This window comes from Tachyglossus aculeatus, chromosome 17, assembly GCF_015852505.1.
Source record: "Tachyglossus aculeatus isolate mTacAcu1 chromosome 17, mTacAcu1.pri, whole genome shotgun sequence".
NCBI classification, from domain to species: domain Eukaryota; kingdom Metazoa; phylum Chordata; class Mammalia; order Monotremata; family Tachyglossidae; genus Tachyglossus; species Tachyglossus aculeatus.
The window spans coordinates 332,712-357,060 of NC_052082.1; the positions used below are offsets into that span (position 1 = coordinate 332,712).

General features: G+C 51.3%; 1 protein-coding gene across 1 annotated transcript in view; it reads right to left on the bottom strand.

Moving 5' to 3' along the window:
* The window catches only part of RBPMS (RNA binding protein, mRNA processing factor), a 103,257-nt gene that overhangs the window by 19,133 nt on the left and 59,775 nt on the right, over window positions 1-24,349 (bottom strand). Inside the window, exon 5 of the mRNA XM_038759442.1 lies at window positions 12,470-12,620. Coding sequence (XP_038615370.1) covers window positions 12,470-12,620 — 151 coding nt within the window. The remainder of the gene's footprint in view (window positions 1-12,469; window positions 12,621-24,349) is intronic.

Here is a 24,349-nt window from a genome sequence, read left to right on the forward strand (position 1 = left end):
AGTCCGGAAAAGGACCATTGGTACCTCATTAACCTGGCCCTCACCCCACCCTCACCCTTGCACCCACAGATAAACTGTCCAGCAGGGCAACCCTCCGGGAATGCAGAGGTCAACAACAACACACACATGGCACACACGTGTATATATTATACTCCAGGCTGCAAGCTCCTCTTGGGCAGGGATCGTGTGTACCAACTCTGTTGCACTGTACTTTCCCAAGGGCTTAGTCCAGTGCTGTGGCCACAGTAGCACTAAATAAATACCACAGATTGATAGATTAGACTGTACCATCCTCAAGGGTAGGGACCTTGTATTTTTACTACTATTGCATGGTCCCAAGTGTCCAGCGCTCTGCATCCAGTCCATAAATATTGATGATGATGATAACGACTGTTTGAATGTGTACACACAATGAGCTTGGGGTGTGCTTCCTTTGCCCGCCAAATCCCAAGCTTCAGAGAAGCACGCTCCGCTTGCAACAGAGACCAACAACCCACACCGACACCCTCTGGGTCCTCTCCTGTTTCTAAGTCCACTCTGTTTTCACTTCAGCCACTCTCATTTTAAGTGTTTTTTTATGCATGTCTTCTGCTATTCAAGTGAGAGCTCCTTGTGGACAGGGAACATGTCACTTGGTTCCTCTCAGGCCCTGGTACGGTGCCGTGCAGCAGAGTGGACATTCCCGCAGCCGCTGCTACCGACACAGCTGACCCACGGGGCAGAACCAACTACACTAGAAACACTCTTTCGGGTTCCTGTTTTCTGCTCAGTTTCTCAGCAGTAGGAGGAGAAGAGTTTCTGCTATGGAAATGAAGCCCAACGAACGCTTTCAAGATTTGAAGTTGAGAGAGGCTGCTCCTGGCTGCTGCCATGGCACTTCCAGAGAGAGCAAACTCTTGACGCTTCCAGCATCCTAACCCCAAATGCCATGTGCCGTAATAGGAAGGCAGCTGGGGTAGGGGCAGAAGCAGGGGTGGGGGCAGCAGCTGGGGCAAGGGTGGCTGCTGCTGCTCTCCTCTTCCCTACAGACTCCGTGTTGCTCTGCCCACCGCTAAAATACAAACTGCCCGGGTGAGCCTCAAGCCGACCAAGTAGCAGGTCTCTGGAAGTGAGAGGCCAGGCTCTCCTCTCCCCACTCCCAGCTCCCACCTGTGCCTCCCGCTCCCCGCTGACCCACTTGTGTCCTGTGATGGAAATTCTGCAGTGACCCCATGGGGGCTGGGGGGCTGGACTCTGCCCAGGGAACAGCAGCAGTTATTGTCAGCAAGAAAGAGACCTCCCTCCCTGTCTCCTCTCCTGCCAGCAGGTAGTGTGCATTTCTGGTCGGCCGGTTCAGGCCCAAGGTCCACCCTCCAGTACTCCGGTTCCTCCCGGTCCTCTGAAGCCCTGCAGCAGTTGGGCCACATGCCAGGACACCCTCTCGGAGAATACCCGGCCTGCCATCCTCCAGGCTCCCGGGGCACCAGCCTGGATGGAAGTCACTGGTTAAATTCCACATTGCTTTTAAGTTCCTTCTCAGGGGGTCCCTGGGGGGAGGAGTCCTCCCCCCAGAGGGGCTGGGAATCAGAAAGGCTGGAAATGACAAGACAAGGAAAGATTCTGAGCTGCCTTCCTTAGAACCTCCCAGATCTCCTGGGTGAATAGGTTCAGGTGTCCCTGAACCCCACCCCAACTCCAACCCCACTGATTCCTCCCAGTCCAGGGCACCTGCCATGTGACCACTAGATACCTGAACTACTGCCACACCAACACACACACACATCAACTCTCTCTCTCTCTCTCTCTCTCTCTCTCTTTTTTTCTCTCTCCCCCCCCCCCCCCCCCCCCCCCCAAACTGGCCCGGGTGGCCAGCCCTAAATGACCATACACTTTGGTTCTTCCCATCCTGGACTGAAACCACACACCTTCTACCTTTGTACTTCCCCAGGTCCTGTGCCATGTGCATTGGGAGCAAGAGGGGAGCCAGGATGGGAGTGGGAAGTGGTACTGCTGGCCCTCGGGCAGGCGGATGGCCCAGAATGGGTTTCCAAAGGGTGACCGGGGCCCTCGGCAGCAGACGCAGGCTGTGAAGGGCCACTCATTCACCATGTGCCCAAGTCTGGCACACAAGCCCACAGTCCAAACCCTACCACACAGGCAGCGTACCCATGGCACACCCGGATGGATGGGCACTGCTGCTGCTGCTGGGAGAACCTTCCTTGATTCTGCCACGAAAATAGTGTTTGGCAGAATATGGGTGCACTTGGATTGGGACTATCACTGAGTCAATTCCTGTTCAGGGCCATCCTGGGTAAATGCTGGAACACACACACACACACACACACACACACACCTACCTTCCTTCTTGCCTTCCCCATGGGTTCATTTAGGCTTAGGGAATGTGTGTGTGTGTGTGTGTGTGTGTGTGTGTGTGTGTGTGTGTGTGGGAGAGGGGGAGAGAGAGAGAGAGAGAGAGAGAGAGAGAGAGAGAGAGAGAGAGAGAGAGAGATTGTGTGTGTGTGTGTGCGCGTGCGCATGTGTATGCTCATGCGCACACGATCTGAGAGCTGGCTCCTCTTTCCCTTATTTGGTGACTTTTGATGCCACTGAAAAAAACTTCTCAGGAAATCTTCTCCCCAAGAACCAACATGTGGGGGGGTAGGGGAAAGAGACAGAAAGCGAGAGCACACACCAGGGAACACAGCTGGTTGCTGAACAGAGAAGCATGGCCTAGTGGATAGAGCATGGGCCTGGGATTCAGCAGGACCTGGATTCTAATTCTGGCTATGCCACTTGTCTGCTATGTGACCCTGGGCAAATCACTTAACTTCTCTGTATCTCAGTTACCTCATCTGCAAAATGGGGATTGAGACTGTGAGCCCCACGTGGGACAAGGACTGTGTTCAACCTGATTAGCTTGTATCTATCACAGTTCTTAGTATAGTGCCTGACACATAATGAGCACTTAAAAATACCATTAACAAAATCTCAGTACAATATAAATAACACCCTGGACTCACCTAGGCCTGGGGTCCTTTAATATGGCTGCTAAATAATAACAATAATGTTGGCATTTATTAAGTGCTTACTATGTGCAAAGCACTGTTCTAAGCGCTGGGGAGGTAATAAGGTGATCAGATTGTCCCACGGGGGGCTCACAGTCTTCATCCGCATTTTACAGATGAGGTAACTGAGGCACAGAGAAGTTAAGTGAGTTGCCCAAAGTCACAGAGCTGACAATTGGAGGAGCCAGGATTTGAATCCATGACCTCTGACTCCAAAGCCCGTGCTCTTTCCACTGAGCCATGCTGCTTCTCCTTGACAGAGCTCTGTACTGAGAACCTGTTGTGGGCAGAGTGCTGTATTGAGCCTGCTGTGGGTAGAGCGCTGCAAGAAATTGGGGCTCAATGAACATCAACTGATGTTATCTGAAAGACTATGGGTCCTTGGGAAGCAGTGTAACCCAGTGGAAAGAGCACAGGCCTGGGAGCTAAAGGACCTGGGCACTAATCCCAGCTCCACCACTCATCTGTTGGATGACCTTGGCCAAGTCACTTAACTTCTCCGTGCCTTGGTTTCCTCAACTGTAAATGAGGATTCAATACCTGTTCTCCTCCTACTTAGACTGTGAGTGCCACATGGGACACAGACTGTGTCTGACCGGATTGATTTGTATCTATCCCAGCGCTTAGAACGGTATCTGATGCAAACTAAGTGCTAACAAATACTATGAAAATTACCAAAAAAATCCCAGAAAGACTACAAATGGTGGTACAGGAAACTGCCCAGGCAGCAGAGTGTCTGAATAAGGCCTTTAACCTCTCCCCACTTCACTGGCTTCTCCCCACTCCTCTGATTTCCCTGCCTCCCCTCCCTCTGTTGACTTCCAGCTTCCTCCCCATCAATTGGTCTTCCTGCTTCCAACCTCCCCGCCTCCACTGGCCTTCAGCCTCTTTCCCATCTTTTGGCCTCCCTGCTCTCGGTCCAAACTCCACGCCACTCTGCAGATCATCCTTCTGAAATGTCACTCAACGCTTTATCTAACCTCAGCTTCACTCACACAGTCCTCCCCTGGTTCTCCACCTATCTCCCTGGCCCCTCATTCTCAGTCTCTTTCACAGGCTCCTCCTCTGCCATCCACCTCCTAACTGTAGGTGTCCCTCGAGGTTCAGAACCCTCCACTCCAGTCCTTACTTCTGATATTTAGCTATAGCTCTTCCTCCTCTTTTGATTCCGGTTTGGCTAGGGATGCCAGGCGGCCACTGGAAGAGGAAGAGTCCTTCCACCCAGAAAAAAGTTTCCCTCTTTATTCTGTTGCTGTTGCTAGGCAGACGGGGGAGCTTTCGTCGGAGTGGGGGATCTCCACTGTGGGGCAGATTGGCAACATGGGAGAAGTAGAAGGAACCCCCTCCTCCGCCCCCAGGAAGGGCTCAAGACACCAGGGTTCCCGCATGCCCACATGCCCATGTTCGTGCCCAGCTCGGCAGATCTGAGACCCTGGGGGCCAGTGCTTCTCTTGCCTCCTTGCTTTACTTGTCCAGTACCAACGAGGGCTGACCAACAACGAAAACAAACACCACAAGCAACAAGGACCCTTTCTTCTGCCTCGCCTATGCACTTGGGTCTGTTCCCCTTCTTTAGCATTAAGCACTTGAAAGTCACCCTTCCCCCCAGCCCCGCAGCACTTACATCAATGAATCAGTGGTATCGAGTTCTGACTGTGTGCAGAGCACTAGACTAAGCACTTGGGACAGTACAATACAATAGATTTGGGAGACCCAATGGGAAACGAACACTAAAATAAATTACACCCAGAGGGAAATATTAGAGTATAAAGATATTAAGGTAAGTTACAGTTAGGGTTAGGGTTAGAGTTGTGGGGCTGGAGTGAGTATCAAAGTGCATAATGGTAATATATTTTAATGTCTGTCTCCCTCTGTAGTTTGTAAACAACTTGTAGGCCGGGATCTTGTCTACTTACTCTTTTGTACTGAATCCTCCCACCGCAGCCAATAGTGACAACTGCCACACCCAACACGGACCGACTCTATGACTGTCACCACTCATAAGAGCCAACAATGACAGTCACCACAAACAACACAGACCAATATCCATCAAGGACCAATGACAACAATAACCAAACCAACCAGACCAGTGATAATGACCACGATACCCAACAGCAACGCTCTCCACAACCCACAAGGACCCACAACAATGACCACCACAACACCCAAGAATCATCACCAACAACTGCTTAAGTAACAAACACCAAAAACAACCTCCAAGATCCACAAGGACCACAAACAACAAAAATAATGGCCACAATAATCATCAATCGTATTTATTGAGCGCTTACTGTGTGCAGAGCACTATACTAATCCACCATCACCACTCCCCAGCCAAGGCTAGAAGGCAACTTGAGTTTTCATTTTGCAGGAGACTAGTTGCTTACATTGTGACTTTCAAGTCAGATAAACAATGTCCCCAGAAAGGCAGTTGTTACCTAAACAACCTCCATCCCACCCCTCACTTCTAGGAATGGAACAGGTGACAACAGAACAGTTCTGGACTCCAGTCTGTGGACCAGCTGTGCTAACCTGGCCGTGAAAACGGGTCAATCGTACATCGCCGCTCCCTCCATCCTCGTTCCAGAACTTCCTCAAGCCACTACCATCTGGATTTGCACCCCCCAGCCCCCATTAGGCTGACTCTCCTCCCTGCTGCTGGACCACTCCCCAGCACACCGGACTAGCTCCCTCCCCTCCACTGGGTCCATCCCCCCAGCACCACTGGACTAGCGCCCTCCCCTCCACTGGCCCTCCCCTCCACTGGACTAGCCCCAAGGGGAAGGCAGGAGCAAATCAAAGGCCCTGACCCACCATCTTTGATCAGCTCACAATCCCAGAGGGCATAAAGCCAAGAAAAATCGAGCCTGTGGCCCATTCTCCAGGAACACAGGATCGGAGACCATGCAAGGTGGCATCTGGCATGGGGGCTGCTGACTAACAGGAGGTGTGGGAAGTGGCCCCCACTAGGGGCCAGGTGTAGCTTTCTCCACCAGCAGCACCCTTTATTCACCCCCTCTCTCAGCCCCTCAGCACTTAAGTACGTAGGTGTAATGGATTTCTTTATATTAACGTCTGCCTCCCCCTCTAGACTGTAAACTTGTTGTGGGCAGGGAACATAACTACCAACTCTGTTATACTGTTCTCTCCCAAGTGCTTAGTATGGGAAGCACTCAATAAATATGATTGTGTGATTCCCATTTAAGATCACTAGAAATCTGGGTGCAGAGAACAGAGGGAAAGAGAAGGGCAGGGGAATAAAGACAGAGAAAGGAGGACAATCTAATTCCTTCCTCCTTCTCCTCCTGCTCCTCTTTCTCTTTCAACACTGTCACTGGTGCCTCCTGCTGTTACTGTCCTGCCCTGTCCAGGCTGGAGGGATATATGTCATTGTCACCCACGAGTGACAGCACAACCAGTCTTTCGGACATGGGATGGCAGTTACCCAAGCTCTCACCCCTCCCTGTGGTGGTAGGCTGGCTTACCCCAGACATTTCCGAACATCTGTGTGCCCACAGTTCCCCCAGACACAACATGGCCACTAAGCACTGGATTCCACAGCTCTGTTGACACTTCCAGAGTCTAATAATGCCTTGGGATGGGCGAGAAGCATCAGCGCAGCCCTGAACTAGAGGTGGGGGCACGCCCCTCCTCCAGACGAGCATGCTCAGAACTGCGAGCTCCAATCCCAGCTTTGAACTAGAGGTGGGAGCAGCTGCTCCTCCAGATGAGCATGCTCAGAACTGCAAGCTCTAATTCTACTCCTGGCACATCTTAGAAAAAGGCTAAACTCGAAGCATGTCAAAGAAATATTTACCCACATATTCAATCCATCGCTAAATCTTATTGGTTCAACCTTCACAAAGTTGCTAAAATCCACCCTTCCTTCTCCATCCAAACTGCTACCATGTTAATCCAAGCACTTATCCTATCCCACCTTGATTACTACTGCACCAGCCTCCTTCCTGATCTCCCCGCCTCTTGTCTCTGCACATTTCAGTCCATACCTCACTCTGCTGGCAGGATCATTTTTCTACAAAACTGTTCACTCCATGTTTCTCCACTCCTCCAGAACCTCCAGTAATTGCCCATCCACCTCCGCATCAAATAGAAACTCCTTAGAGTCAGCTTTAAAGCACTCAACCACCTTGCCATCTCCTACCTTGCCTCACTGCTTTCCTAATACAATGAGAAGTAGCGTGGCTCAGAGGAAAGAGGACGGGCTTTGGAGTCAGAGGTCATGGGTTCAAATCCTGGCTCTGCCACTTGTCAGCTGTGTGACTTTGGGCAAGACACTTAACTTCTCTGTGTCTCAGTTACCTCATCTGTAAGAATGGGGATTAAGACTGTGAGCCCCACGTGGGACAACCTGATCAACTTGTAGTCTCCCCAGTGCTTAGAACAGTGCTTTGCACATAGTAAGCGCTTAGTAAATGCCATCATTATTAATACAACCAACCCGCACACTTGGGTCCTCTAATGCTAGCCTACTAACTCTATCTTGATCTCATCTGTCTTACCTCCAACCTTTTGCTCATGTCCTTCCTCAGGCCTGGAAGACCCTCCCTCTTCATATCTGACAGACAATTACTCTTTCTCCCTTCAAAGTCTTACTGAAGGCACATCTCCTCCAAGAGGCCTTCCCTGACTAAGCCCTCATTTCCTCTTCTTCCACTCTCTTCTACATTGCCTTTGCATTTGCACCCTTTATTATTTTTTAGACTGTGAGCCCACTGTTGGTTAGGGACTGTCTCTATATGTTGCCAACTTGTACTTCCCAAGCGCTTAGTACAGTGCACTGCACACAGTAAGCACTCAATAAATACGATTGATTGATTTATTCACCCCCTCTCTCAGCCCCTCAGCACTTATGTACATAGATGTAATGGATTTCTTTGTATTAACGTCTGCCTCCCCCTCTAGACTGTAAACTTGTTGTGGGCAGTGAACATAACTACCAACTCTGTTATACTGTTCTCTCCCAAGTGCTTAGTATGGGAAGCACTCAATAAATACGATTGTGTGATTCCCATTTAAGATCACTAGAAATCTGGGTGCAGAGAACAGAGGGAAAGAGAAGGGCAGGGGAATAAAGAGAGAGAGAAAGGAGAACAATCTAATTTCTTCCTCCATCTCCTCCTGCTCCTCTTTGTCTTTCAACACTGTCACTGGTGCCCCTTGCTGTTACTGTCCTGTCCTGTCCAGGCTGGAAGGATATATGTCATTGTCACCCATGAGGGACAGCACAAACCGGACTGAGAATCTAAGGCAGAGGTGAGCACCATCACAAAATGGTGGGTGGAAGCAGTAGAGGGTGATGGATGGATTAGTTGAGGCTGGCAGTGGAAGGGGGGTGGGAGATGGGCTACTGGCGGCAGATGACGTGGGAGATTGGCAGGCGATGGGCGAGAGGTCCCACTGTTGGGTAGGGACTGTCTCTATGTGTTGCCAACTTGTACTTCCCAAGCGCTTAGTACAGTGCTCTGCACACAGTAAGCGCTCAATAAATACGATTGATGATGCAGAGGGGTCAGCCAATCTCCGAGCCCTGCCAAAGCTGACCCTTCAGCAGCCTCCAAACCCTAACGGCCAATCTGGAAATTTACAGAAACAGCCCAGGGCCCTGGAGAAAGGAAACAATTTCTGTTTGCTAAGTGCCTTCTGCCTGTCTGATCTGTGCCTAGGCACAGGGTCACAGCTAAATCCAAGCTGCACGACCGATTCCGGGAACCCTCCAGCTGCCACTGCACACTAAAGCCAACGTTTCGCCCCAACCCAAATATTTAGCTTATCGTCATTTCCCCCTTCCAGGAGCTTGCTTTAAAGTCTCCAGAAAGCAAGGTCCCTGCTCTGGGCCCTCCTCCTCTATAAATGCCCCCTCTGATAGCTTCTTCCTGAGGGACAGGAGCCAGGATTTTGGGGAGCGGTCTTGTCTTCCACTCTTTCCTCACACCGATAGCCAGCAGGGCTCTCCAGGCCACCTTGCCAGAACACTGTTGAGCCTCCTTGAGGAACTGCAAGCTGTAGGCACTCAAGTCTCCCTGGCCCCCACAGTGGGCACAGGACAGCTTCCTTGGTCCACAGGTATTGCTACCCAAAGCCCCAGAGAACCTCAGGGCTCCGGCCATGGCTCAGACATGGCCGACCCCATCTCCCCATCTCCCAGCCCCCTGTGAGCTCCCTCACAGCAGCCATTCCCTCTTGGGGCAAACCCCACTTGAACTCTGCCAGACTCGGGCACCGCTGGGAACAGGCAGCTCTCCTTCCTCTGTTCCAGGGCTAAGGGCTGCTCGGAGCGTGTGAGCTCAAGGGTCTTGGCAGGAATCTGAGGCACTCAATAAATAAGATGAATTAATTAATAGGCTAGGGAAAATCATCCCTGCCTCTCCCTACCTGACAGGGATGGTGTGAGGAAAAAACAAGATAAGCAAAGTAGAAAGATTTCAGCTGACCAGTTTCACACTATCATCATCATCAGGAATTATCCCTGTGGCCACCTAGAGACTGTCCAGTTAATAATAATAATAATAATAACAGTATAATAATTGTGGTATTTGTTTAGCCCTTACTATGTTCTAAATGCTGGGGTGGGTACAAGCAAATCATTGGACTCAATCCCTGTCCCACCTGAGGCTCAGTCTTAATCCCCATTTTATAGATGAGGTAACTGAGGCACAGAGTGCTCTATCCACTAGACCGCACTGCTTCTCGTGAAGCAGCAGTTAAGAAAAGCACCCCAACTTCTCCTCCTCCACCTCTTCTTCCTCAATCAGTGATATTTACTGAGCTCTTACTGTGTGTGAATCACTGGACTAAGCACTTGAGAAAGCACATCAAATTTGGTATATGCTATTCCTGCACACAAGGGAGCTTAAAGTAAGCTTGGGTGGTGCCCGGGGACTTTCAGAGCTGGGAAAGGTGGGGCCCAGGTGGGGCAGCCTGGGCCCAGGCCAGAACAGTGCCCTGAGCCCTGTCCCAATCCTCCCTCCCTCCCCTCTGCTCCAACTCCGGGTTACTGGGCTCGCTATCCCCACAGCAGGGCTCCTGGGTTCCAGCTGAGCCCAGGCCCAGGGGTGTGAAAGCCGGGAGCATTGTCAGGCCAGCATTTGCGGGACGGTTAGGGATAGGGATTTATTTAATTCATTTAATGTATTTATTTATATTAATGTCTGTCTCCCCCCCTCTAGACCCTAAGTTCGTTGTGGGCAGAGAATATGTCTGTTTATTGTTACACTGTACTCTCCCAAGCACGCAGTACAGTGCTTTGCACACAGTAAGTGCTCAAAATAAATATGACTGAATGAATAAGAGATAGACAACCATTTTCTCAGAAGAAGGAGAGTGGCTCTTAGTGGGTAGAGTGGGGGCCTGGGAATCTGAAGGACCTGGGTTCCAATTTGCCACTTGTCTGCTGTGTGACCTTGGGTAAGTCACTTCACTTCTCTGGGCCTCAGTTACCTCACCTGTAAAATGGGGATTAGGACTGTGAAACCCAGGTGGGACAGGGACTGTGTCCAACCTGATTAGCTTCTATCTACCCCAGCATTTAGTACAATGCATGGCACAAACTAATCGCTTAACAAATATCATTAAAAGAATGGGGGCTGGCCAGGCGGGAGCCCCCTTGGAGCCAGTGGGTGGGGTGCCTGGTATCATATCCAATGAGATGGAGGAAGAGCATGGACAAGCACCTCTAGGCCAGCTCAAAGCAAGGAAGGATAAAATAGACTTTGGGCAAATCTCTGAACTCCATGGGAATCCTGACCCCCTCAACAACAGACGGACGATAAGAACGCTGCCTAAGGTCCAAACTCTCCCTGAAAGAGCAACTGATTCAAAGCCCCTGGGGATCCAGCAGAGAGAGACCATTTCCCTATCCTAAGGAATGGTTTCTTTTGGAGCCTTTGGGTAGTGGGGGAAGGAAAGGGGAGGAAAGGATGGAGGGAAGGAGGAAGGGAAGGAACAGCTCTCATGCAGCCACTTTCTGGGGTAGAAAAGCAGACCACAATTCCTACACCAACCATTGCTACCACAAGCACATTCAGGGTGGGTGCGGGTGATGACTGAGGCAGGCTGGGGTGGGGAAGGGCTGGGGTGTACTGGGGTGTGCCTTCCTGAGGCAGTACGCGCCCCAAATGTAAGGGCAGATTTGAAGGAAGTTCCCTGAGGCAGATGAAAGGTGCCTCAAGGCAAACTTACAAACTCACGCTGTCCCCAAGCTGGGAACGATGGGAAAAGGTCATGGCGAGGAGGCAGTTTTGCCGACATGAAAGGTAGTGATGGAGGAGGCCGGAGGCCCAGACAGAAGGGACCGAGGGGGCTCCAGGGGGTGACAGACAGCCCGTGAGGGAGATGGACAAATGGGATCAGCTGCTGCCCCTCCATGTGTCCCCAGACCCGGGGAAAGGCTGTGAGAGACAGAGAGACAGACTGAGAGCAAGAGACAGAGTCAGAGAGGGAGGGGGGGAACGGACAAAGGTGGGTCCATTTGCATTTCTGAGATGAAGACTGGGGCCTGTGACTCCCCTGGGGTCTCCTTCCACCCCCCACGGCATCTGGTTGCCCAGAAGACAGCAGGGCGAGACCCAAACCTTCGCTGTACTTCTAAACAGCCAGCCTGGCCTGGCCGGATGGACTCCTTTGGAGCCAGGGCTCGGCAGGCTGGACTTCACTCGGCCCAGGACTCGCTGACGGGGAGGCTCCATCACGCCCCAGCCTCTGAAAGACCCCAAGTTTTCTCACTGAGGTTGTGTGGCTGACCAGTGATGGCAGAGTTTGGGTGGGGGTGTTCTGACCACCAGATACCCTCTGCCTTGATCCAGGATGCCATGAGACTGGGAGAAATGTGCTGTCTTGTGGATCTGGCAAGCTTACTGCAGCAAGCGTCTTTCTGAACACAGGCTCTCCAGGAACCACATTTCCTGCCCCTGCCCCGCCCCCGCCCCCATCCCCTTCCACTCCACCCCAACCCCCACACTGTGCTCCAGGGGAGCTGGCAGAGCCTCAGAACTCGCATGGTTCCCGGCACAAAGGGTCTCCAGACGCGGCCCTCCTCTCACTGCCACCCTTCCTCCTCCTTATTCCATCTCCCTGCTCCCCAGACTTAGCTGCCTTCAGATTTGCAACCGCCAGCCCATCCCCAGCTCCAGGGGCAGTGGGGTGGAGGCCAAAGGGGGTCGATCATCTTCAGACAGTCGGCCCCCGGGGCCCCGCCCCTACTGCCGTCATGTGGGTGGACTCCGGGCCCATTTCCCAGGGTCCCGGCCTCGCTGCCGCCCTGGTTGGCGGCCTCTGGGCCCAATCCCCGGGCTTCCTCCGGGCCTCCTCCAAATCTGCAGTTAGGACTCTCTGCCCGTGCAGGGGCTCCGGGACAGCACAGCCCTGGAGCTCCCGGCCAGACCCTCCGTCGGTGCAGTCAGACTCACATGACTCCCTGGCAATGAACTGAGGGATGGGGCTGGGCAGAGGGGTGCTGGGGTTCGGGGTCCCAACCAGCTTGCTCTTGGCCATCTTCGTGTTCGCCTTGGCGAACTCTAGCCGCAGCGTCTGTGGAATTTCAGGGTCGAAGCGAATGCCCTTGGAAAACAAAGAACAGAGGAGAGACTGTAAGCTCGTTATGGGCAGGGAGTGTATGTGTCTGCTAATTCTGTTGTACGTCCTCTCTTAAACACTTAGTACAGTGCTCTGCACATAGTTAGTGCTCAGTAAATACCTTTGATTGAGAGAGATTTCCTTTTCCATAGTGCAGGGGCTAACCAGCTCAGCCCCGCCCCGCCCCTCAACCCTAATCCAGGATGGCATGATGCCGGACTCCCCAGCTACACTCCTGCACCCGCAGGTGGGTGATCAGAGCCGGCCACAGCATGGCTTCTAGGCTGTGAGCCCGCTGTTGGGTAGGGACCATCTCCATATGTTGCAAACTTGCACTTCCCAAGTGCTTAGTACAGTGCTCTGCACACAGTAAGCACTCAATAAAAATGATTGAATGAATGAATGAATGAATGGCTGCTTCAGAACCCTCTATCCAGCGATGCCAGAGGATGGCCTGGAAAAACCACCGACCTTGAACCACCTCCCCACCTCAGGGACCAGGAGAAAAACAATCAGTCCCTGGAATTTTCCACACATTCCCTGAGTGTGAAGCGCTGGACTGTGCCCTGACCCCGGGAGCTTACAGTCTAACAGCGAAGACAGACAAATGCTTTTCACAATGTGTGCAAGAGGCTAAAGCCAGAAGTGATTCATAAAGATAAGGGCGAAGCAGCTGAAAAATTAAATATATAAATGAAAATCCAAGAAATATACAATACCTAAGTGCTAAGGGGGGTCTGCTGGGTCCAATGCGAGTGGGGTCTTGGGAATGAATAGGGGAAGGCTTCCTGGAGGTGGTGGGGATTGCAGGAGGGCTTTGAACATGGGGAGAGCAGTGACCTGGAGGTTTTTGGGAGGACAGAAGTCAAGAGACTCGAGGGCAAGGTACAGTTGGTGAGTGAGCTTGGGAGGAGTGAGGAGCGCAAACTAGAAAATGGTGGGTGGACGGAGCCAGCGGGGATGAGGGGCCAAAGGGCGCACAGCCTTGAAGCTGATTGTGAGGAGTTTGTGGTCAGGGTCTGCGGAGTGGAGGGATATTCTTCAAGGAAAACATAGATTAGGTAAAATGGGCTTTAAGACTGTGAGCCCCATGTGGACTGTTGTCTAACCTAATGAGCTGGTATCTAACCCAGCACTTAGTACAGTGCCTGGCATAAAGTAAGCACTTAACATACACCATAAAAAAGGGAGTTTAGAGACTACAGGGAGAGACAGAGATTAAAATAGATTGGGGATAGGGGAAATAATGTAATTATTGTAGGACTGGGGCATCAAAGTGCTTAAGAGGTACACAGCCAAGTACATTGTAGATGCAGACAGGGGAGCAGGTAGGGGAGATGAAGGGCTTAGTCAAAGAAGGCCTCTTGATGGAGATGTGATTTTAAGGAGGGTTTTGAAGGTTGCCTGAGTGGTGGCTGTTGAATACAAAGGTTGAGGGAGTGTTCCAGTTGCAAGAGAGAATATCAGTAAGGGGTTAGTAGCAGAATGGCTGAGATCAAGGTACAGTGAGTAGGTTGGTGTTGGAGGACTGGAGTGTGTGGACTGGGTTGTAGGAGGAAATCAGTGAGGTTAGGTAGGAGGGAGAGATCTGAAGAGCACCTTAAAGCTGATGGTAAGGAGTTTCTGCTGGATGCCGAGGTGGACGGGCAACCATTGAAGGTTTTTGAGGAATGAGGAAACACAAGGAGACAGAGAAGCAGCATGGCCTAGTGGAAAGAGCACAGGCCTGGGAATCAAAGCACCTGAGTTCTGATCCTGGCTCTGCCACGTGCCTACTGTGTGACCTTGGCCAAGTCACAACTTCTCTGTGCCTCAATTCCCTCATCTGCAAAATAGGGATTCAATACCTGTTTTCCCTCCTAAGTAGCCTGTGAGCCCCATGTGGACCTTATTATCTTGTATCTACCCCAGTGCTTAGTAAATACCGTGTTTGGCACATAATAAGCACTTAGATACCACAGTTACGACTGTTATGGACTGAAGGGTTTATCAGAAAAATGATCTGGGCAACAGAGTTCAGTATGGACAGGAGGGGGAGAGGTAGGAGGCAGGGAGGTCGGCAAGGAGGCTGATGCAGTATTCAAAAGGCAGAAGACGACTAGTGCTTGAATTAGCAAGGTAGCCACTTAGCCGGAGAGGAGAAAAGATGGAATGGTGGCAGGGAAAGATAAAGAAGAGCAGCGGGCATGAGCCTGGGCCTGCCTCAGTGAGGGGCCATCCAACAGGTAAAGAGAAGCCATGATTAGATTGTCCCCGAGCTGGACCTTCTGTCTGCCCATCCAAACTTGTCACCGAAGACCTGAAGACCTCGGTGGCCAGCAGGGCAGACCTCCATAGGCTGCGCCTTGGGCCTCCCCTATCCCTTCGCTCCCCCCAGGAGAATTAAAGGGTCAGCTTCACTTGGGCAGTGGCTTCGGAGAGCAGAGCCCCTCCACGCTGCTCCAGTCCCCGGCCTGCCCACCCTGGCTCCCGCAGCCCACTCCTGTCCCACTCCCATCCCCACCCATTCTCTGACCCTTCCACCCCACAGTCCGCTCCAGCCCCACCACCTGGCCCGCCTCCTGGACCTCTCTAGCCAGAACAACATCTTGGTTTTGTTCCAAATGAAATTTTCAACATCCTCAAAAAAGTGCTCCGAAGTTGCCATGACCTAATTTGTCTGGCAGATACAGCCCAGGCCGGAGGCTCGGCCTCCATGGAGCTGCACCCCCCTCCCCCACCCCTCAGCGCCCTGAACAGCAGAACCATATTTGGTCAGCAATATCCCGCTCAGCTGAGTGTCTCTCTGCCCTCATCAGCTCAGCCAAAGCAAATGACAAATGGGGGGAGGAGGGGAGGAAGAAGAGAAAGAGGAGAAGGAGGAGCAGGAGGCGGCACAAGCTCACCAAAAGCCCCTACCCAGACTGGAGTAGATGGCAGGAGCTGGGGGCCGGGTGGGCTGTGGAGCAGGGGGGCAGAGTGGGCCCTGCATCAGTACAATAGTACAGTGCTCTGCACATAGTAAGCGCTCAATAAATACGATTGATGATGATCAGTCACCTGGTCCCTGGGGGAGGGTCTGCACCTGGAGCAAATCCTGAGGGCAGAGGGAACTCTTGTCAGCCCAGAGAGGGCAAAGCACGCAATTCTTCCCTAACTGCCCTCTCATGGCAAACCCATGGGATGCCCAGACTTAGTTAAAGGGCACTAATAAAAAGTCAATCTTTCAATCAATCACTTGGATTTATTGAGCTCCTATTCTGTGCAGAGCTTGGGAGGGCTCAGTAGAGTAAACAGGCGCAACCCAGGCCCTCCGGAAACTTGCAGTGTAGTGGGGGAAGAAAGAATCTAGAATAATTTACAAAGAGGAGGAGGGACCAGTCCAGGAGTTGGGGTTTAAGCAACGCACAAGTTTCGGTGCTCTGGGAGGCCCTGAGTACTTAAGCTCGTGGAAAGACTGAGGTGGAAGTTGAGACCTGTAACCTGAGGAGATGGGACATTAAACAGGCCTCCTTCCTGGAGGAGATGTGGTCTGAAAAGAGCTCTGAAGAGGGAGAGAGCAGTGAACTGCGTGTCGGATGTGAAGAGGGAAGGAGTTCCAGAAAAAGGGGAGGGTATGAGCAAGAAAGAGGTCAATCAATCAGGCAGCAATATTCCTTGAGGGCTTACTGTGTGCAGAGCACTGCACTAAGCACTAGGGAAAGTACCATACAACAGAGAGTATAATACAACAAGCAGCGTGGCTTAGTGGAAAGAGCTCAGGACTGGGAGTCAATCCCAGCTCAGCCACTTGTCTGCCATTTAACCTTGGGCAAGTCACTTCACTTCTCTGTGCCTCAGTTACCTCATCTATGAAATGGGGATTAAATCCCCCTAACTCCAACTGTGAGTCCCATGTGGGACAGGGACTGTGTCCAACTGATTACCTTGTATCTACCCTAGCACTTAGTACGGTGTCTGGCAGATAAGCACCTAACAAAGTCCATTAAAAAAAAAGTGTGCTCGGGGGAGGATCAAGGCGCAGGGAGTAGGTCACTTTGAGAGGAGTGAAGAGTGTGAATTGGGGTGTAGTTGGAGAAGAGCAACACCTGAAATTTTCTTTCTTTGGGAGAAAAGTGTTGATGGAAAGACACCTTTTCATTTTGAAATCTATCATGAAGGGAGCTAAGCATCGACTCTTCCAATATCTTCACAGAGGACTTCTAACCCCAGCTGTCTTCACACATAACACAAGGAGGCCTCTGAGACTCACGAATCATTCACACAGAAGAAAGGAGCGAGTTTTGACAAAAGAATTATGGCTTCTCCTAGAAGATGATAGGCAAAAAGATTTTCTGAAAACTCACCGTTTCTTGACAAGTCATCTCCAGAGCAATGCCCACTACAGTAACAAGAAGGGCAGGAAGGGGATCTTCTATCTCCACTCTTCTCTCTCAAGTGCTTAGTACAGTGTTCTATAAGCAGTGGGTGGCCAGTACACTTCTCCCAAAACAGCAGGCTCCCAGGAGAGCTCTCTGCATGCCATGGAAGCCTGATATAGCGCTATTATTGATTGAAATCCTGAGAGGACTGTAAAAGGCTTCCAACTTTCTGAGCTGTCGGCTTCCAAAACTGGAAGCAGCCCTTGTCCCAGGAAAGGACAGGTCAATTATTTCCCATGAACCTTTGCAAATGCCCGAGGACCAAGTGGGAGTTTTCCGTCCCCTGACGCAGCAAGGCAGACTGGTATGTGGGGCTAGATGCCAGACCAAGTAGTGGAGGGTTCTATGTACGGCTCGCCCTCTCCCACTCAACTCCCTCCCTCGCCTCTCAGAGCTCACACCCAGAAAAGAGACAGGGGAGAGCAAGGACCCGAGCCTGCCTTTTGCCCAGAGATTAAGGAAGAGTCTGGCACCAAGAATGGGAAGAGGATGCTTGCCTTCACCCAGCTCCTTATCCCTTCTCTGGGTTGGAATGAGACAAGGGGGCTCCCACTGTTGGTAGGAGCGACTTCTGGAGATGGAGGTGGCCCAGTGCCATGGACAGAAGGAAGGATGGGTCACTTGAAGCTCAATTTCCTACTTTTTCTAAATATGGACATCACTCCTAGGAAAGGGAGGTGCTCAGTTCGTGGATCGCTGCCCATTGAGAAACCTTATTTCATGACCATTGGTGCCTTGTTCCAGCCTGAATCCAAATAGCTCAAATTTCTTGGCCGTCTCCCCCTAAGGAGGACCTGGATCCTGCCAGGCCCCCCGGGGTGACCGAGATCTCTTCTCCCCTCCAACCTGCAGCCTCGTACATCCACCGCCCCACTAGCGGGTCTTCCCAATAAACGGATGAGGCCAACACCCATCATCACCATTGATGATGATCATAATTACCTATTAAAATCCCCATCTCGTAGCATCCAAATTTTTTCCCAGCTAATCAATGGCATTTAGTGCATGTTTACTATGTACAGGGGCATTGTACTAAGCACTTGGGAGAATACAATAGATTCAGAAGGCAGGATCCCTGCCCTCTAGGTGCTTAGGTTACTCAGCGGTGGAGCGTTTGTGATTCCTTGGTGGCCCCCTTTTGTTCCCAGGTGTTTCTGGGATACGCAGTCCCAAAAGCAGCCACTGCCAAGAATTACAGCTGGAAACTCCAGCCCACCCAAGCAACTGTACTGTAGAAACTATTCACTCATCCTATCCTCACATTTGCTGAAGGGACAGAGCTGTCTTTGATGTTGGGATACTATAGTAGCCTGCATTCTGGAGAGAGGAGTGTCCCCATTAATTTCAAGATGTTCATGGCCACTCCCAAGAACAGAGGCCTTGGGGTGGGAAAGGGAATATCCAGCCTCACCACAAACGTTGGGGGAAGAAGGGGAGATGGCCCCAATCCCCCAGCTTTGAACCATCCCTAGCCGGAAGAGAAGTCGAGAGTTGATCAATCAATTAATGGAATTTATTGAACAACTACTGTGGGCAGATCACTGTAGTAAACACTTGGGAGAGTATAATCCAATAGACTTAATAGACACGATTTCTGCTAAAGTAGCTTCTAATCTAGTGGAGAGGGTCCTGGGACTAAGGTACTCCCTTTTCCTTAATCCTCCTGTCTGTAATTATTTCAGTCTCTGTCTCCCCCACTAGACTGGGTGCTTCTTGAGGGCAGGGTTCATATCTACTTACTCTGCCGAGTTCCTCCAAGTGCTTAGAAATGTGCTCTACACAGAGTTCAATAAATACTCTGGATTGAAGGAAAGGGGGATGAACAAAGTCTGCGGGGCAGGTAGGATCTGGTTTTCCCCTCTTGTTTTTCAGGTCACCAGGGCTGGGGTGTGGGGAAAGGTGGTTGCCTGGATCCCCCCAGGGCTGTCACGCAGAGCTAGAGCTTCCTCATGCCCACCAGGCCTGGAGGATCTATGCAGCCGGTGGCACATCTCCATATGGACCAGTGAGCTGGATGGAGTGGGAGGGGCCGAGGGCAGCTCCACATCATGGTCTCCCTTCCTCTGCAGACTACATGCCTGATTTTAACAGAGTCTCTTGGCATTTACAACAGCTCAGCTCCCTGCCCTAGCGCAGAATGGGGGTTTGGGAATGCCGCCCATTAGGCATTCAGCTGGCTAATGCCTAATGGGCAGTCTGGCTGGAGCACGAGGCTAATGCCAGACCCTCACCCCAACCCCACTACCCCCACCCCAACCCCACTCCCCACAGCTTCTTAGGCCCAAGTTTTAGGAGAGGCCTTAAAATACATTTGCTCACCAGTTTTGCCTCCAACAGACCTACAACCCAAACCTTACCAACAACCCAAACCTCACCAACAACCCAAACCTCCTAGTGAAAATATTTCTTTTCTCTTTTTGAAGATTTTCAGTATATCATTCAAGAACCTCTCAGTTTACTTCCTCCTCTAGCTCATCATTCAGTCAAATTCATACCTTCCCTGCCTGGTTCACCAAGCTTTGGACTATGAAAGCCTCACATTCCTGCTATTTCTGTCTCCCACATCTGCTCAGTGCTACTAAGCAATTAGTACAGTGCTCTGCACACGGTAAGCACTCAATAAATACGATTGATGATGATGTTCATTAGTGGGTGGATAGAGATGGTTTTTAAAGACCGTAAGAGTCCTAACTCCACCTCTTTCCCTTCCCATTTACCAATAAAAAGTGTTCTCGGAGGTGTTCATGGGGTCCTCTGTTTTACTTTGAAAGGATTTCATGATTTTCAGTGGGGTAATGATCAAAGAACAGAGGGAGGAAACTTAGATGTGTAGCATACAGAGAAAATACTTATTAGAGTTTACATGTGTGAGGAAACAGAGTTCAAGAATCAACAGATGTTTAACCCAAGTTCCCTGGACTGTGGTTTTTTTTTTTTAAGTTTGTTTTCTTGAAAGACTGTCCAATGTTCCTGTAGTTCTGACTCTGGGTCAAAATGAAGACTTGCCAGTTTCTCAGCCAAGAGCTCGTGTCCAGGGAGATGGGTGACCAGACCAGATAAGCCAGTGTGAGAGATGGTGCTGCTCCTGGGCCTTTCCAAGGAGCCTCATTCTACACAGAAGATGTAGCGTGAGAACTGAGTAGGAGTTGTGGGCAAGGAGGACACTGGGACCTCTTTGGAAGGCAGAGCAGCTTGTCTGTGGGGTGGGTGGGCTGGGAGCTCGAACTCCTGAGTTAGAATCATCAGGGCACCAGGCAAGATACCAAGCCCCCGGGCCATAGGCTCCCAAAAGAGAACAGAGGGAACAGGGAAACTCCCACACTTCTGCAGCCCTGGTCATTCATCCATCCATCCTTCCAACCATCCACAGAGATATGAACACAGCTGAATTTCTGTCAAAAATGAGTCTGCAGAAATTCCCAGAGAGGACTGTCTGGTCCTGGCCTCAGGCGAAGGTCCCAGACTGAATCCACAAGGAACTATACAGAGTTGTCTCCTTTCTAGCAGGTGTTGGGGGCTGGCTAATATCCAGGGGAAAGCTGAGTGGGAAAAGGGAAAGTTTTAGAACTCAGCCCCCACTGGCCCAGAATCCCATACTGGCACCTCCACCCGACAACTGGCAGGTAGCCTTTTGTGACAGATATCATATTACTGATGGCATGCATCTGCGCTTACTTTGTGCTAAACACTGGAAGAGGGGCAAGGTACTCAAATCGGAGAGGATCTCATTCCAACCCAGGGCTCTCCATCTAAGGTGTAGAGCAGGTATCTTATTGTCATTTCATAGGTGAAGAACCTGAAGCACAGAAAGGGTAAATGATTTGCCCAAGGTCTCACTGCAGACTAGTAGCGGAGCTGAGATCTCTAGCTCATCAGTGATTGAAGGATACTTTTGTCCAGGTGGATGGGCAAGCACTAGAGGTTCTTGAAGGGTAGGGAGACGTGGACTGAATTTTTTTCAAAAACTGATCTGGGCAGCACAGTGAAGTACGGACTGGAGTCGGGGGGGGGGGGGGAGAGAGAGAGAGGGAGAGGGAGCGAGAGAGAGAGAGAGAGGAGGAAGGAAGGTCAGGGAGGAGGCAGATGCATGTAGTCAAGGCAGGATAGGATAAGTGCTTGCATCAGCATAGTAACAGCTTGGACAGAGAGGAAAGGATGGATTTTTAGCAATGTTGTGCAAGTAGAAATGACAAGATTTGGTGACAGATTGAACACATTGGCTGAATGAGAGAGATAAGTCAAAAGTAATACCATGGTGGGGGGTTTTTGTTTTTTGATGGTATTTGTTAAAGTCCTTACTTTGTGCCAGGCACTGTACTAAGGGTTGGGTTAGATACAAGGTAATAGGGCTGGACACAGTCCCTGTCCTACATGGGGCTCACAGTCTTAATTCTGAGATGCAGGGGGCAGAGAGTGGTGCTGTCTACAGTGATAGGGAAGACGCAGGAAGGACAGGGTTTGGCTGGGAAGATGAGTACTTTTCAGGCATGCTACGTTTGAGGTCTGGCGAGACATCAAAGTAGAGGTGAGGTGGGAGGAAGATCCAGTCAGAGGGGATGGCGAGAGCAAGAGGTCAGCAGCAGGAGACATGGAACAAATTAGAATAGATTGGCCTGAGAAAAGCAACATCTGCAAGTTTGGGTGTAGTGGGAGAGGAGTGTGGATAAATAGGGAGATGAGGATTGATTGAATGCCTAAAGCCAGGAGTCTTGAGCTTTTGTCTGATGTGGAGATGGGAGGGCAACCAAAGGAGGTTCTTGAGGAGACATGGGAGACATCCACGGAACTTTTTAGGAAAATAATTCGATTATCAGAGTGAAGTCTGGACTGAAGAGGGAGAGACTGGAGACAGGGAAGGCTGTAAGGAGGCTGATGCAGTAGTCAAAGCGGGTTTTAACAAGCTCCTAGACTAGCATGGTGGCTGTTTGAAGGGAGAAGAAGGGATTAGACTTGAGAAGAAAGAACCTAAGGATTTAGAGTCAGACTGAATATGTGGCTTGAAAGAGAGATGAGTCGAGGATAATGCCGAGCTTGGGAGGCAGGGAAGATGCCTACCACTTTTGTGCAGCGATGGGAAAGTTGTAGGGAAGAGAGGGTTTGGACTTCAGTTTTGGACATGTTGAGCTTGAAGTGCCGTGGGCCATCCATGTAGAAAAGTCCTGGAGGCATGAGAAGAGGCGAGGTGGCTCAGAAGGAGAGAGGTCGGGGTGGGTGACCTTCCCAGGTGCCAACATGGTTCCATCCATCCTGATGCCCACCTTAGGGGCCTTGGGGCCAGTGACAGGGGAAGCAGTTGCCCAGCCCCAGCTCTCCAGGACACAGCTGTCAATCGGGCAGATTTGGGGGCTAAATAGGAACATAGGCGTGCAGCTCAGATCAATGACCCGCCCAGCCTAGTGCTCTGCCTCTGGGGTGGCAGCATTCTCCCCAAGACATCCCCCAAAGCTCCAACCAGAAGACACTGGCAGCACACAGTCCAAGCCTAAAATCTACCTCTGCACCGGCTGGATTTTACCTCAAACAGCACCGACTCCTTGTTTTTCTGAAGACCCCCCTGGAAACGGCACAACCAAGAGGGGTGGGGCAGCCGTTTCTTCCTTTCCCCAGGTTGACGTACTCATGCACCGACAGCCCTGAAGGGGGCACAACCCTGCAGCAGGTGGCTAGGGGGAGGTTCCTTGTGGCCACCGAATGTGTCTGTTATATTGTTGAATTGTACTCTCCCAAGCACTTAGTTCAGCGCTCTGCACACAGTAAACACTCTGTAAACATGATTGATTGATTGATTCAATTCTTAGAGGTTTGTCTTTTGCCAGAAGGGAGACACACAAACACACACAGCCATTCTGCTCTGGACAGCAAGGTCTTTTTTGTGGTGCCAGCAAGGAGGGACCGGGGCAGAGGACTAGCTAGAAATGGGTCAGAATAGAAACAAGACTTGATCGAGGTAAAAGGACAATTCATCCTGGACTGTGTTTACGTATGGGAAATCCCCCCTAGGCCGACACTTCCGGCCTATTCCCCTCCTCCGGCTGTTGCCGCCACACTTCCTTCACTTCCGGCCCATTTTCCAGCTGCACACGCAAAGGCCAAAACATCCGCATTGTCTTCCCCTTGGGGCTGGTGGGGAATGGAGCCTGGGCTTTGGCGGAGTCTTCCAGTTGAGGTCTCAGGGAGGCCTAGCCCCGGGGGAGGCCCCTCCGTCTGCCTCCATGGGCCGTTGGTCTGGGAGTGCTGGTGGCTGTTAGATAGGTAGATGCTACACTGGGGTATTCAGTGGATGGGTTACAGTGGGTAGGTTATGGCGGGCTACTTGGTGGGGCAGGGAGGGGCATTTGGAGGTGGGCTATGGTTTGAGATTGTGGAGCATCAGAGGGGCCTCCAGCCCAGAGCACTAGGTCACTAGAGCAGCAGCAGCAACCACAGGAGCTCACACTGCTTCTCCATCCATTTGTACTGTCCAGTGTCCAACCCAATCATCCGGTATCTTCCCCAGCGCTTAGGACAGCCTGTGCTTAGCACATAATACGCGCTGAACAGATACTGCCAACATCACTTTTATCATTACAACAGCGGGAAAGGGGATTTAATCTGGGGCTCAAAGGGCCCCAGTGCCCACATGTCCAGGGACCATGTCCAGACACAAATCTTGTCCCTGGTGGTGTGATTGCCCCCGGAGGCATGCGCGCACACACACACAGCTGCAGAACTATCTGACCCATTGGCCATACAGGCGCTGGAGCCGATGCACAAGGACAAGGAACTTGGCAGAACAGGAGCGAGCAAGGGAGTGGGGGAGGGAGGGAGGAAGGGAAAAAGAGTGGGAGGGAGATTAGTGGGGGGAAGGGAGGAACAGAGGAAGGGAGCAGCTATAAACAGATCCCATAGGCGAAAAGTGGAGGGTTTCCCTCCCAGCAGACACTGCTGAGGTCAGGCTCACTGGGCTGAGTGTTGGACTCCGAGGGGCACAGGGAGAAGATGGGGAGCAGGGGGCTGTTGCTGAGGCCTGCTCCTGAGAGCTGGGGAGGCGACAAGGAGAAAGGCAAAGCTAAGCCAACTGTGCCTGGAGCGCCTTTGCACTTTATATGCCCTAAGATTGCTCCAACTCCCTCCCTTTCCCATTTGGCATTTGACACTTTTCAGCCGGGCATAAAAGCCTCTGTATCAGTGCCAGATAGGGGACAGGCAGGCAGACAGGCAGACAGACAGACAGACAGACCGGCCAACTGGAAACCAGACAAACGATCACCCTAGTGGTGAATATTTCCAATTTTTGAGCACTGCAGGTACTGAACTACCCTAATGGTTGGGCAA